At 39.0% G+C, this 14,028-nt stretch overlaps 1 protein-coding gene across 4 annotated transcripts in view; it reads right to left on the bottom strand.

Annotated features, from left to right (window-relative positions):
• WAPL (WAPL cohesin release factor) overlaps positions 1-14,028 on the bottom strand; it is a 134,612-nt gene that overhangs the window by 20,557 nt on the left and 100,027 nt on the right. For all 4 annotated transcript variants that reach the window (XM_054276851.1, XM_054276850.1, XM_054276852.1 and 1 more), the window contains 4 exons: positions 6,374-6,469; positions 3,118-3,270; positions 2,745-2,881; positions 666-777 (listed from right to left, as the gene is read on the bottom strand). In XM_054276851.1, the coding sequence (XP_054132826.1) occupies positions 666-777; positions 2,745-2,881; positions 3,118-3,270; positions 6,374-6,469 (498 nt within the window). The remainder of the gene's footprint in view (positions 1-665; positions 778-2,744; positions 2,882-3,117; positions 3,271-6,373; positions 6,470-14,028) is intronic.

The raw sequence follows: 14,028 nt of genomic DNA, 5'->3' as shown, positions 1-14,028 counted from the left end.
TAACATCGATAAGAAGGAAAACCAAACTGCTTCAGTTTAACTCTCAGGTCATGTTACCATACACAGATGAAACTTACCTTTCCTAGAATCCAACAGAACATTATATATGCTCAGGGAATCCTAAACCTGCAATTACAGCAGTGCTCAAGGAGACAAGCACAAGACATGAAAAAATCCCTACAACAGCTACAGAAGAGGTGGTAATTCCCATACAAGCAAGTCTGGAGATGAGCACTGAGAGCCACCTCTAAATATAAGGAGGAAGGATTCCTTTAAAATGTATTTGAAAGAATTTAAAATACAACAGTAAAACTCTGTAAAAGCTTAAGAGAATAAGTAAAACAGCAATCCAAATCACAGTCCATTTTTACAAAATCCCTATTTTTAAAAAAAAATAATTTCCAAACCCAGAAGCCCATGAACAGTGGAATAAGGAGTTTGTCAGTGGAACACAGATGCTCTAATTTTTTATGCCACTAATGAGTGCTCCCTAAAATGGAGCCACTGATCCCAGAGGCACCATTAGATAGACTATACTATATCTATAAATATATATACATACACAAACCAGTACACAATATACTGGATGCTTGACCTTGAACAAAATCCCCATCCAGCAGAACAGGTATCACCAAACTCCAATGAAATGCACAGTGGATCCATACCTGATGGTGCTGGGAATCATCCAGTGTTTTGAACACCATGGCCACCATCCCGTGTGCCCGCAGATGCATTCGGAAGCTGGGCATGGCACACTTGGTCGCCAAGCTGATTACACTGGAGAGAATGAACTGGGTTAGAACCACTGAAATGAACACACCCAACAAGAACAGCAGATAAGTCTTCAACACAGGACTGACCACGTGCCTCAGACCTTGGTAAACTGCTGGAATGTTTCTTCTAAAATTTGTCTAAGGCAGGTTTGCAATTCGTGAACAGTGACTGGTGAGCAGTGTTTTATTCAAGTTGCTTATCAGCACCAAACTATGCCTGCTTTAGTTTAAGCTTGGCTAACATCAGGATTTTAAAGGGCAGCCTCAATTTGCTTCTTAAAAAAAAAAGCTGAAAATTTCCAATAGTTAAATTGAAAGTAAAATGCCATGGATTAAGCATGAAGCTCTGATTTAGAGACATGGGAGAGCTCTTTATGGACCAAGACATTATGAGAAATTGTAAATGTGAGCTTCCGTGGCTATCTAGTGCTTATCTTATTAACTGACTAGTCTCACTTATGCCTCCATAAAACTTCTTTTTATGTTTATTGCTGCATTTATAATTGATGGAAACACTATAGATTTCAGAGAAGATCTGACAAATGTATCAGTAATCACTGACCAGTATAACAGTTTATTTTAAAAATGGCATTTTTCCCTGAGCTTTCTCAGTAAGCTGCCTGCCATTTCTAGCAGAGTGCAACATAACAACTGCTAAAAATACATTGCTTTTAAATGTGCACTAATGTGGGAGTGATTCTGCAATGAAGTCTTCCAGGACTGCTGAGGAACCTGCCTCTGAGAAATTCACACAGTAAGGTGTTTAAAAGAACAAGGGGGCTTTCTGTCTCCAACCACAACAGCACCAGTTAGAGCTTACCGACCTGCTTGAGTCTCTTATGTCTACTCCTATCCTTACACATTGATTTCCTTTGCAAAAACACTTTTCTTTTAATGTGTTAACTGAAAAAAAAAGATTTTTTTGTTGTGCTTATGTAAGTTACATTCCATTATAAAAATTTGTGACAAATTAGTTAAAATTCTGATTAATTTTGCCACATGAGCAAATAAGGAGCACTCGTATGAAAATTATTCCTAAACTGTCATTATATTAATTTATTCTTATTATAGTGTATAAACAAACTGGTGATAGAGTTCTCATTCTTATACTCCAGCAACAATATTAATTGCTAATTTCTGAGGAACAAATAAATTTTAAAGTAGCTCTCTTAGAGGCATAGAAAGCTTCTTCTCAGCCACAGTCAAATCACAAAGCACTGCCATCACCTCTCTCTATGATTCAAGCTTTTCTTTCTCTACTATTTTAGTTTAACTGAACGGAAAGGAAAATTTAGGTATATAAAAATATTATTGCATGGTTATTTTATTTAACGTTATTACAATTACTTTCATGTCCAGCCAATTGATACCGGTATCAAGTCACAAAATTCTTCAAAGTAAGGTTAACATTTTTGATGCCAACTTCACAATAATTTGTAACTTGAATATGAAGAGTAGTCCAAGACCAGTTAAGGAACTTGCCAATTAATATTCAGGCTTCAGTCCTTTTAGTGGCTGCCAGTTATGTTATTTCTTAATAGAAGATAAAGAAGAGGCAGCTGAAGTTAAACAACATCTCACTATTACCTCTGTTCTAGATTTTCATCAAACTCTGCAGTCCTAGGGATTTTATTTCAGAATTGAATTTGCATTGAAAACAGAACAGATTTCACACATAAGAGGTACTACATGAACAAGTTATTAGAAAGTATTTTTTTAATTTACAGCAAGGATAACAAGTGTGTCAAAGATGTCTCTTACTGCACAATTTACCATTTCATCTTCATAGCCATACTGTTCATGATTATTCAAAATACACAATCTTAATTATTATGTTCAAATTTTACTCTTCATCGCAGAAGTGCCAGGTAAATGTCCATGAAATTTTAAAGCATGGACACTTCTCTAATGCATATTTAATTCAGTATCTCCTTCAAAGACAGGTTCCATGTTTTGTATTAGATGTCTTACCTAAGGCAACGTGTGTTTAGGGGCTGATTGCTCTTCAATCCACTTAGCAAGTACTCAATATCATCTGTGAACTCTTGATTTTCACCAAATTCCACTACATCATTGAAGTGCTTTACATGCTGAACAACAGTGTATAACTGGAAAAGACAAATATTTTGACCTAAGTAAGTTGCTCTTGGGATTTATAATAAACTTGACAAGTACAGTTTAAAAATCTATTCAGTTTTAAGTGCAAGGAAACATTAAGATGTTAATAAAGGCCATTCAAAATATTATTTTTAATCGGAAAGCCAAATTGTGTTTTGACACTGTTCCTTCAGTAGTTAGGATTACTAGTAATTCTTTATCTTAAAAATTTGTTAAGAATACTTACTTCTTTGTCTTCTTTCCTACATTTCAATGCAGTTACTATCTCTTGATAGGGCTGAGTAGGTATTGTCACAGTTTTTATCACTTTGGGAGGTGGTGCAGGAGCCTTAAAAACTCCATCATCTTTATGAATTGCCTCCTTTGAAGATAGCCTTACCTATTAATAAGAAAGTGCTAAAATGGGCAGATGTTTTGAGCATGAAAACATACACTAAATACATCAGGAAACAGTACAGGTGTGCAATTGTCAAATTCACATTTTGGGACCATTTAGTCCTTGCCTTGCACTACCAAGATGTACGTACTTAAGCTGTGTGACAATGTGTCTACTCTTAAATGCAAAAAAAAAAAAAAAAAAAACAAAAAAACAAAAACATTTCCAAGTATCAGGAAAGCTCCAGTGGAATTCTGAAACTAAAACCAGTGGAAGAATAAAATGTCCTTTATATTGATTTCTTAAGCTTCAGGGTAAGAAAACCAACCAAATTCAGTGTTTATTTGTTACTCCTTGAAGTCTCTTACCCCTGTGCACTCCCAGGGATTCCCAGGCTGGTTGCACTATGAAGCCCTGAGGAAGCAGCTGGCTCTGGATGGGAGCAGAGCCCTGAGCCAGCCCTGCCCCAGCCCAGCCTGGCCTGCAGAGCTCTGTGCCAGCTGCTCTGGCCCTGCCTGCCCCAGGACACTGCACTGCTGTCCAACCCTCCAGCCTCACACTGCAAACTCCACCTGGCCTGGAGCAGGAGAATACCAGTACCCACTGTGTAGCAGCACAATCAAAGCCACACAGAGTCTTGAGAGGCTTCAAACCAGGTAGAGCACACTCTTAGTATTCTCTTATTTGTGCTGCTAAATATTTTAGGAGCATATCATGGCATAAAATACAGCAGAACCTGTTCGACAGGGAGGAGAGAACTTGATGTTAGGTCTAGAATAACTACTGACAGGTTTCCAGACAACTCCAGCAAATATTACAGCTTTCTCCTCAACTTTGCTGTATTAGTTTGAGGCCACTACAAGCTGAAGTGCAGCTTATCTTCAGATTTACTTCTCTGGCACAAAATCTATTATGAACACAAACTACAGCAAACAAGGCTGTATGGAAAAAGACATCCAAGTGCCAAATTCTAAATGTACAAGTGCCAATTCCAATGGCCATTTACTCACCCTCAATCTCTCAGTAACATCATGTACTTAGCTTCCTTACACAGAAAAATGAGAATATTTTAGAAGTGTGGCTGAAAAAATAAAATTAACATGCAGGCATAGAAGATGCATGACCTGTTACTCCAGGGGAGAGCTGGAGAGAAAGCCTTCTTGTGCACTGTACATTGAGAGACAAAATTAAAATAAAAGCCAGAAGAAGCTGCTATATTACTGAAGTATTCTTTACATTCTGCCTCTATCAGGGTGGCATTTCAGTGTTCACTCAATCACCAGTGGTGAAATGGTAAATAAACCACCCTGAAAAACCGGTTTAGAGCACATACTGGAGCACTGATCTTATCAGTCTGTGAACACAGGAGAGCCACTGAAGGATCTCATCCAAGTCTTGGTTAATGGCTGCCCCTTCAAAGCAAACTCCAAGGGCACTTGGAGAGGCCCTAAGAGAGTACTTGGCATAAGCAGATTGCATGATGGGAGTTTCTCACCATAAACCTGAGACAGACTTCTCCCAACCTTCAGGTGAGAAATTTCTACAGAAATTAAAGAGGCAGGATATATGTGCAGGAACTATCACTGAACATTTGGCTCAAGGCTCATTTACCTTGTCACTTTGAAGTATTACACACATGTAAATCATGGTTAAAAACCATGTCTGAAGCAACTTCAGATGTACATCATAACATGAGCAGCACATACAAATTCCCCTCAGTGGTTTGCTCAGCCAAACCTCTACTACATTCCTGCATTAATATTCTGATGGTTCCAGATACAAAGTGGAAGTCTGACAGAATAGAAAGTGACTGTCTGAATGAATGAAACAGACATTTCCTTAGCTTGAAAAAGCCATATTCAAAGTCTGTCTGACAAGACTCACACAAAATCTGCCCTTAAGTCAGCTAGCAGAGTACTTCACAAAAAATAGCACCAAGAGATTCAGCAAGCAACAAAACCTTCACTTCAAAGGTGCATAATTTAAATTGAGAAAGGGGTTTAGTAAAAACCCAGGGCTGAAATTTCTGCTTTCTCCTCAGACTCTAGTGGAAATGGCTGTTTTCAACTCAGTTATCTGCATTTTCCAGGCAGTGCAGTTAATACCCAAAGAAGGCTGTTCAGAATACTGTGAGGAGGCAACCAGAAACAAGCACAAATCAAAGAGGAAGAAGTACCAGAACACCACAAACAGGGGTAGAATTAAAAAAAAAGGAAGGAAAAAGCAACAACAACAACAAAAACAAACAAACAAAAAACCAAAACAAAACAACAAACAAAATCAAAAGAAAGAAACAAAAATAAACAACTACAAACTGGTGACAACAACAAAAGCTGAAGACCTACTACTGCAAAAATATCTACTTTCTTATTTTCTCTTCTCAGACCAGTAGTATCAGCAAGACACCAAATGAAATTACATTTATTAACATTGTACAGTGCTCTCTTAGAATAATCAGTAACAATTTCTGCAATATAAGCTGAAGACCCTGGATTCCCAGGGTCTCAAAAGAGTTAAAAAACAATTACTTTGAGTCTCAAAACAACCACTTACTTTTGGACAAACAACTTCAAGAGCTGTTTTCACCCCTGGTGTATTTTTGATATCCAAAATGTTGGTATTAGCATTTCTGACTGTACACAGAAAATGGTGTTTCTTTCATAGTTTCTAAAGACTCAAGTCAGCCATCAGCACTACTCCATTAGAAAGGAAAGATAAATGATGAGGCTCTTTTAAGTTTTTTCTTTTTCATCAGCAATTTGCTGACTTCTGTGTTCATTAGTAAATTAATCCTGGGAGTTCTCTCAGAAAATGGCATGGAGTCCATTATTAGAAAGCTTAACTTCAGCACTGAGGAACATAACTTGAAGTATTTTTTGTAACTATGTTGAAGCTATATGAAAGATCCTATTCTACAGAACTTCCACTAACAGTTGCCTTTCCATCAAATTCCAGTGGCTCAAATCACAAAGTGGACCTCATTCTGAATTACTGTGACATTACCAGATAGCAAGAACTTGGGTTTAAAAAAATAAAAAGAATTAAAAATCAGCGAATCTGGAGAGATTTAGATTTTTTTTTGAGAAAAAACCAACAGTCTACTTACTGGGACACTGGGAGTTTTCAAAGCTGGTGGTGCTGGCAGAGCCTCTGATTCTGGCTGGTTCCAGTGTCTAGCATTATACACTGCCTTTGTGGGAGACTAAAAGATAAAAATAAAAGTTATTTCTTAAGTAAATTACCAGTAGCCACTATACACTTCAAAATTACTGTAGCAATAATGTAGCCAACCAAGGAAAACAAGCCTCATTTTTTCCCTGCTGAATTCCCAGCAGCACAAGTTGTCAATATCACATGTACTGGAAAATCAGAGGGACTTTGAAGCCTCTGATGGTTTTAAAGACATATGGACCCACTCAAATGGCACAAGACATGATATGTGTGTATTTAAACAATTTTTTCAGTTGTCTCATCTCTTAAACTTATTCAAAGGCAAAAGGTCTGAAACCTTCCTGTAGACAAAAACTGACAGCTCAGGGGAAAAAAACGTGTTAGCAAACACCATGTCAGTAGAAATATGACTGGTTTAGAAACAAAAATGCAGAACTCATACAGACTTTGATGCTAGGAGGAAGAAAAACACTCAAACGAAATGCCTTAATCTATATTAATAAATTAAGAAGTCTTTTTTTTAGTCTTGCTCAAAAATGTGTCAAGGCAAATCAAAATGCATCAAAATTTACTGTCCTTCAATTTTTGGTAAACATAACATACTCTTTAGAGGAAACAAAGACAGAATTCTATTTCTAGCATTCACATTTACCAACCTACTTGCACGATATTGTTCTAGATTAATACAGCATTACAATTTTCACCATTTCCCACCCATGCCATGCATGAAGTAAACTGAGTAAGTACCTGCTTCCTCACAGCAGTTACACAGCATTTTGAATGTGAAAAAAGAATTTCAAATAAACATTTTCTGTCAAAATATGATGTAGTAACTATTTAGCCAAAATACAGCTCAAGCCCAGAGCGGCTACACGCGGCAAGCCTTAGGACCAGCCAGGGACTGAGCACCACTCCACACAGTGCAACAAGGCTCTAGCATGCCAAAAGCTAGAAAGGCAATTCTCTAAGTCAAGGGTTTCTGTACTATTGCAGAGTAAAACCCTACTGTGCTGCATCCTTCTGTTCTTCACAAGACAAAGCCCTACTGAACAAAATTTCAAGGAATATTAGCAGGATTAAAGCCTCAGCTAAGGGTTTTCAGAGCCCCAAAGCACTATACCATTCCAGTCTCCAGACAAGAGAAAAGCCCCTTTCCCCCCTTGAGCGTGCTTTTGTGTGGTCATGAGAAATTTGGATTGTTAAATGATGTTCCTAAAGCAGTGCTCATGTATCATTCATCAACATGTATACATTGGTTATTATCTGAAGTTTCATCAGTTTTGCAAGGAAGCTTTTTTAGACAGTATCTGGTTCAGCTCAAAAAGTTTAACTGAGAAACCAGTTTCATGTTCAAGATACTTCAGTTATTATCTGGGCCCACAAACAGGAACAAAGTGTCATATGGATCACTATTTGAAAAAAGGTTAGAAAATGGTTCAGATGTCAACTCTCTTTTATCTTCTATCTTTCTGAGCAGCAAATATTTATCTGGAATTTGACTCAGGGTCTGCAATGAACAAAGGAAGGGCAATTTACAAAGTTGTTTTTTTTTTAAATTAAGGAAGAGGCAAGTTTCACAGATGTCTGCAATGGAAAAGAACCACTGAGTGTTTTTGTTTCTTGAATTGCTCACAATTGCTCCACACTTCATTTTAGAGCATATTTAAGACTGGCAAGAGAGCGTGCCCTATCATGGTAGACAGGGTAATTCAAGGAAGTAACAAACTCTGCTAAGTAACACACATGGTACAGCATTTTATAGAACCAGACTGGTTTGGGGTGAAATTCTCTGCCTGTGCCCCACCTGTGTGCTCCTTTTCCTTCAGGCCTTGTGCTCCAGCAGGAGCCAAACACAGCCCTGGCAGGCACAGGGGGAGCCGAGCCAGGCTGGGTTTGAGCCTGTCCTGGCAAGGCAGTGGCTGGGACAGTCCCTTGCTGACCACACCACAGAAGCACCCACAGCTCCTTGGCTTTTCCAAATCCAGCACCTCTGCTGGGCACACACACGCAGGGCAGGGAGGCCCAGCCCACAGGAAGCACATTCAGTGCTTGGGAGGGAGTCAAACAAAGTACACAGGCAGCTGTGGCAGTGCAAGCAGAAGGGCCACACAGCATTAGTGTGTGCTCCTCAGCAGAGAGCAACAGCTGATGCGTAGGAAAGGGTTCAGCAGGGCAAACAGATAAAAGCAAATTCCTTCTAAATACCCAGGGCTCACAGGCTTCCAAAGATGGTATGCTTTTTGTTTAACAGTCAAAAAGGGGCTTTTCTTCTCCCATCTCCTTTAATTCCATACTAAATCAAAAGCTAGGGCATCCCAAAGTGTTTTGTGACATGGCACTTTACAACTTAACCATTGCTAGTGCAATAGAGGAAAAAAAGCTACATTTTACATAAGAAAACAAGCAATGCCACCAATAAATGCCTGTTCTCAGAAACGAGGACATCTGCATTTAATAGCTCTTTTGTAACAGTGCCTGGTGCCTGAAGTGCAGCTGGAAATAGTAATCCTTAAAATCTCAAATACCTCTGGAAGGTTAGCCTTCCTTTTAGTGACCATTCCTTGTAGGATCTTCCACTTCAAATCAGAAAAGATCTAAACAAGTGATTGGCCTGTGATTCCATACCTTCCCAGCAGTATTTCCTTAGATACCCTGCCACTTGCTATCTGGTCAGTCTCACACTGCCTGCAGAGAGCTGGTCCACCAGAACACACCTGCAAATATCCAACACCACTTTCCAAAGAAATATGTTCTAATCAGCTGTAACACATTAGGCAGAGACTCTGGAGCCTCTCTTACAACTCAGGTGGACTTCAACACAGCAAACACATCCTTTCCAACTGAACCTCTTAAAGCAACCTTCCCATTTTCCCTTGCAGCACAGAGTTGGGGTGAATTTCCAGATCAAGTGCAAAGAAACTGCACCAATACTGATCAAGCAGCAAGCACAGTGTGGACTTGCTCTGGATTGCTGTGTGACAGAACTGAAGCCAGGAAAAGTACCAATGATCAAATGAATGCTAGTGAAGAAAGACTTTTCAGAAGGGCTTGATCACAAAAGCAAAGAGGTTGGTTTGTTTGGTTTTGGGGTGTTTTTTTTAAAAGGCAACTCAAATGCTTGTGATAACAAGCTTCCCTGAACAAGCAGCACTGATATTTAAGCAGCAATAATTTAAGAAACTTTCCCTTAAAGACAAGAAAACCTTGCAATTATTCAAATAACACAGACTTTTCTTTAATAATTCCTTCTCTCAAAACTAACCTGGAATAGATGCAAGTGGAAGTACATAATTCCTTTGAATTCTGTGTTCTTAAGGCAAATAAGTTCTGCAATATTAATCAGCTGTAAGAGCTTCTGCTGAATAGCAGAGGAGTTTCCTTTTTCCGTACATCTAGAACTGACAGCTGCTCACAGAGACACATGTCTGAAAGACTGCAAATATTCCAGGGTGGGCATAAGGCATATGGTACTGTGGGACTCTGCATGTGGCTCTGGCGGGGTGAGTGCAGATACAAAACCAGGACTAATGCCAGAGATTTTACAAAATGCACAGAGCTGTCTCTTCTGTAAGATCATCTCCAAATGGCATTATCTATGGGTCATGCTTAACCTCCCATTCCTGAAAGCCTCAAAGCTGAAATTTTCAAGAGCTGGCACTATGCACATACTGATGCAGCACTGCCTGCCATTCATAGGTGTCAGAATTGCAGAAAATAAGAGCCAGGGACATGAGTCACACAGAAAATACTAGCAAAACAAGGAAGAGCATCTATTTGCAGGCAAGAATGCTTTCCAAGGTAGAAGACAATGTCAAAAGAAAACTCAAGAACATTTTCAGCAGATATCCTGATAAATGAATTATTTATATCCAAAATGCATTCAGTAACACTGTATGCCAGATGCTTGTCAAAACTAGAAGTTCCAAAAACAACCCCAATAAACAAAATATATGAGTTACCATTCAGTATTCCTCATCATTAAAAGTACTATCCTGTCCTGCATGTCTCACTTGGAACAGGAAAAAGGTAACAAGCATGTTATGAAGCACAGAAATATTCATAATGGACTGTACCTTTTGAAAAGGGAAAGGAATGAACATCACTCAGAGCAACGAGAAAGGAATCACACCTCAAAACAGGAAGATGGAGTATCAATTCAGCACAAGCTGAACCATGTTAGAGAACAGAAAAAAGTTAATTTGGACTTCAGAGAATACAGCAGTTTCCAACAGCAGTATAAAACCAGCACCAAGCTGTTTTTGCAGTGTTCAGAATCTGAACTACAACTCCATTACTTGGATCAAAGTAGCAGATTAGTGCCAATAAACCACTGCCATGGATCACTTAATTGTGAGCTGCTATTCCATTTAAACACAAAACACATTATGCACACATGCAGCCAGACAACTGCAAGCTGTTAGGCAAAGTTTAAGAGTATTAGACAACACAAGGAGCAAGGGAAAAATGTCACTGAAGCTTTTTTGCATCAAACTTCTGAAGATCTGCAAAATGCTTTTTCTTCCTAAAAGCTCAGGAGGAGACCCACAGGGCACAGCAAGATGATGGGTCCAACACCCAAGTAAAGGATGAAAACAGAACTTTAGAAACAGTACAATCTAATAAATGAGATTCATTAACAGAAATAGCCAATGATGTTCTGTATGCTGCTTATGCTGAATGTATTCAAAGGTCAGCTCAGAAGCAGAAGCCATATGGTTTTGGTCACTATTTTGCCCTGAAACCTTTAATAAGTCTAATTAAAAGGGACAGGGTACAATAGTTTAGACCTATCACCACAATACTGGAAACAAAATGCTTTGCTCAAGAGAAAAGAAAAACCTGCAGTTCAAGGAACAGCCTGGCACAAGCACTTCCCAGCACAAACTGCTCACAAAAATTTCCTGCTCTCTTGGTTGTGAAAGGCAGAGAGAGAAGCAGGCTAACCCAGACACACATCCCCCTGCCCCTCCTCCTGTTAATCCCAATCTACCCAAAGTGTATCAATCTACCAAGAGGAAAACCTTACAAAATAGTGACTGCAATGAAGTTCCAGAGGTGATACAGCTGAGGTGTGCATACACCCCCAAAAACGTTTCCATGTGGATCAGTAAAAAACACTGTTCAAGTAAATCTCCCAGATGTGCTCAGTTCCAGCTCTGGGTTTGCATCACTGGGTCTGAGGATGCTGACCTGACCACCTTTCAGTGCCATCAGACTTCGGCTGCACCTCCAGAGCGCACCTACCTCATGCCACCTATTCCCAGGCACTGCCTACATCAGCTCTAAACAAAGCCAATTCAAATAAAAGCTTTGCAATGGGTCTAACAAGGACACTGGGCCCTCAACACCACAGATTTTCCCATCAGGACATGCTTGCATCTCATGGTGCAATTATGGAATGCACATCGAGTCTCAGACAGAGCTGAGTGAACCAGCCATGCTCACACAGTACACAGGAGATGTGAAGACAATTTTGCATATTCATCTGCATATAAATCAAGCTCCCACTAGCAAATGAAACTGGTGTATTTTAATTCCTTTGAGAACTTTTCCCATTTTAGGACTTCCTACAGGAGACCTTGTGCAATGTAACATTTATCCTACACAGCTATCCTGCATTGCCAATTTACTCAAACATTAAGTTAATTACTGGAACTACAAAACTGATGTGGGTGTGGCTTTTTGCAGGGAATATGAGAATGCAAGAGAGAATCTAGTTTGAAAAATACTTTAATCAATACTTGCTTCTAGCCTTAGAGCTAATGCCAGTAGGAACTGGAAGTATAAAATGCCACGTTTCCACCATGACATTAAACATTTTCCATTCAACTTGATTTTTCTACTTCCTGAAAAGCCTAAGCATGCACAGGGGGAGAAGGATTTCCATGCTTATTTTTCATTTGTTCCTCTTGCCTCTATGAGAACTTAGCATGTTCGGTTCACATTGCATCCCTACCCTCCCCAGACAAAGCTGCTAATATTTCTGTTGACACCACCCAGAAAGGAGGCATTTCCAAGAATGCTGCTCCCCCGTTCTACCCAACAGCTGCCTATGGATGACACTTGAGGAAGCACTTTTACCAGGTGAAAGTAAGTAAGAAAGAAGAAAATAATTTTTAGCAGCATCAAATGATTATCTTTAAGTGAGAAGACCAAATCCTGACATTTGCTTTCAGTCCAGAATGGCTTTGAGGTGCTAAATCCCAACTCAATTCAGTAAAATTACAGCAGCTACCTCACTCTTCAATTTAGGTGACTAATCTAAAAACCTGCCGGTCCTGACTAGTATCCTGCTTACTGGCTTACAAATTAAGAATTGGTTTTGGTCTATTTACATTCATAATAATAAAAAAGTCCCTAAATGGTAAGCACTTGGAAGCCAGTATTGAATAAATATGCTTACAGAAGAATTTGGTTTTGCAAATGTTAGGTGAAATAATAGTGTCAATATGAAGCTTTGGTTTCTAACAAATCAGCTATTGAACAGATTTATTCTCACCTTTTATAATATTTTTAAAATTTATTTTTATTCCAATATGAATATATCAAAATTCCTTACAATGGACAAGCTGATTATAACCGGCTGGCACTTACAACAGCTCATCTCTTGTTTATCATTCCAACAAAACATATTTGGACAAAAAAATCCCCACAAAAACCACTTTAGTTCAGGACTGGGGAGCCAATCTGCCAGAAGCACCAACCAGCAAATGAAAGGAATGCACTGCAGGAGCAGCAACAGGCAGTCACAGGTTGTCAACTCTGACCAGCACTGTTTGTCAGACTGGGCCTAGCACTGAACTGAGAGGTCACAGAATATTTAAACTGCCCAAATTCAGCTTGGCTCCTCAATGGAGTCAAAACAGCTTAGACGAAGTAATAATATTTCCTTTTAAATACAAGCAATTTCGACCTTCTTAACTAGGATGCAAAGAACAGCTCAATGTGCATAGTTACCAGCAGTTTATTATCACTTAAAAAAACAGCTTTATTACAAGTGTTCATGCTTAGGGCAGGACACACTTTAACTAAAGGTTGTGCAAGATGAAGACAAACAGTTCTTTTTAAAATGAGCCCTGGCCAGTCTACTCTGACCCTACCATTATATGTGCAGAAAGGGCTATGACTGATAGCAAAACTTTTGAATTATGATTCCTCTGCTGCTTTTTAAGAACTTTTTATTTGAAACAAGCTATGGAAAAGTAATTAAGCAAAATCATATAGGTTTATGCACTTAAGGCAGACTAATGTTTGCATACTCTAAAACTTAAAAATGAAAGAACAAAGAAAAATCTTTAAAAATCTGATTTGGGGAAATGCTGATTCGTTTGCAGGCCAGCAAAAAGAAACGTTACTCGCAGGATGCCTTTGATAAACATCTGCTGCACAGTTCAACACAAGCTAAGTGGAAAACTACAGACCACAGTGCAGCCTAGTTTCTGTCCCCTCCCACACACACGTCATTGTCACATTAGCCCTAAGCTTACACAGCCAGCCCAGAGCGGGCACGGCTTCGTACTTCTCCAATTTCAAAATACTTTCAAAGATGAGGTATAAGCTTTTCATTTTGAACTTCTAGTTTACTTAGAC

Source organism: Melozone crissalis, unplaced genomic scaffold (assembly GCF_028551555.1).
Source record: "Melozone crissalis strain CALT ecotype California unplaced genomic scaffold, PUWL_Pcris_2 ptg000019l_1, whole genome shotgun sequence".
In the NCBI taxonomy this organism is placed as follows: domain Eukaryota; kingdom Metazoa; phylum Chordata; class Aves; order Passeriformes; family Passerellidae; genus Melozone; species Melozone crissalis.
Note: the sequence above shows the minus strand (reverse complement) of the source record. Positions and strands in the feature narration are given on the sequence as shown.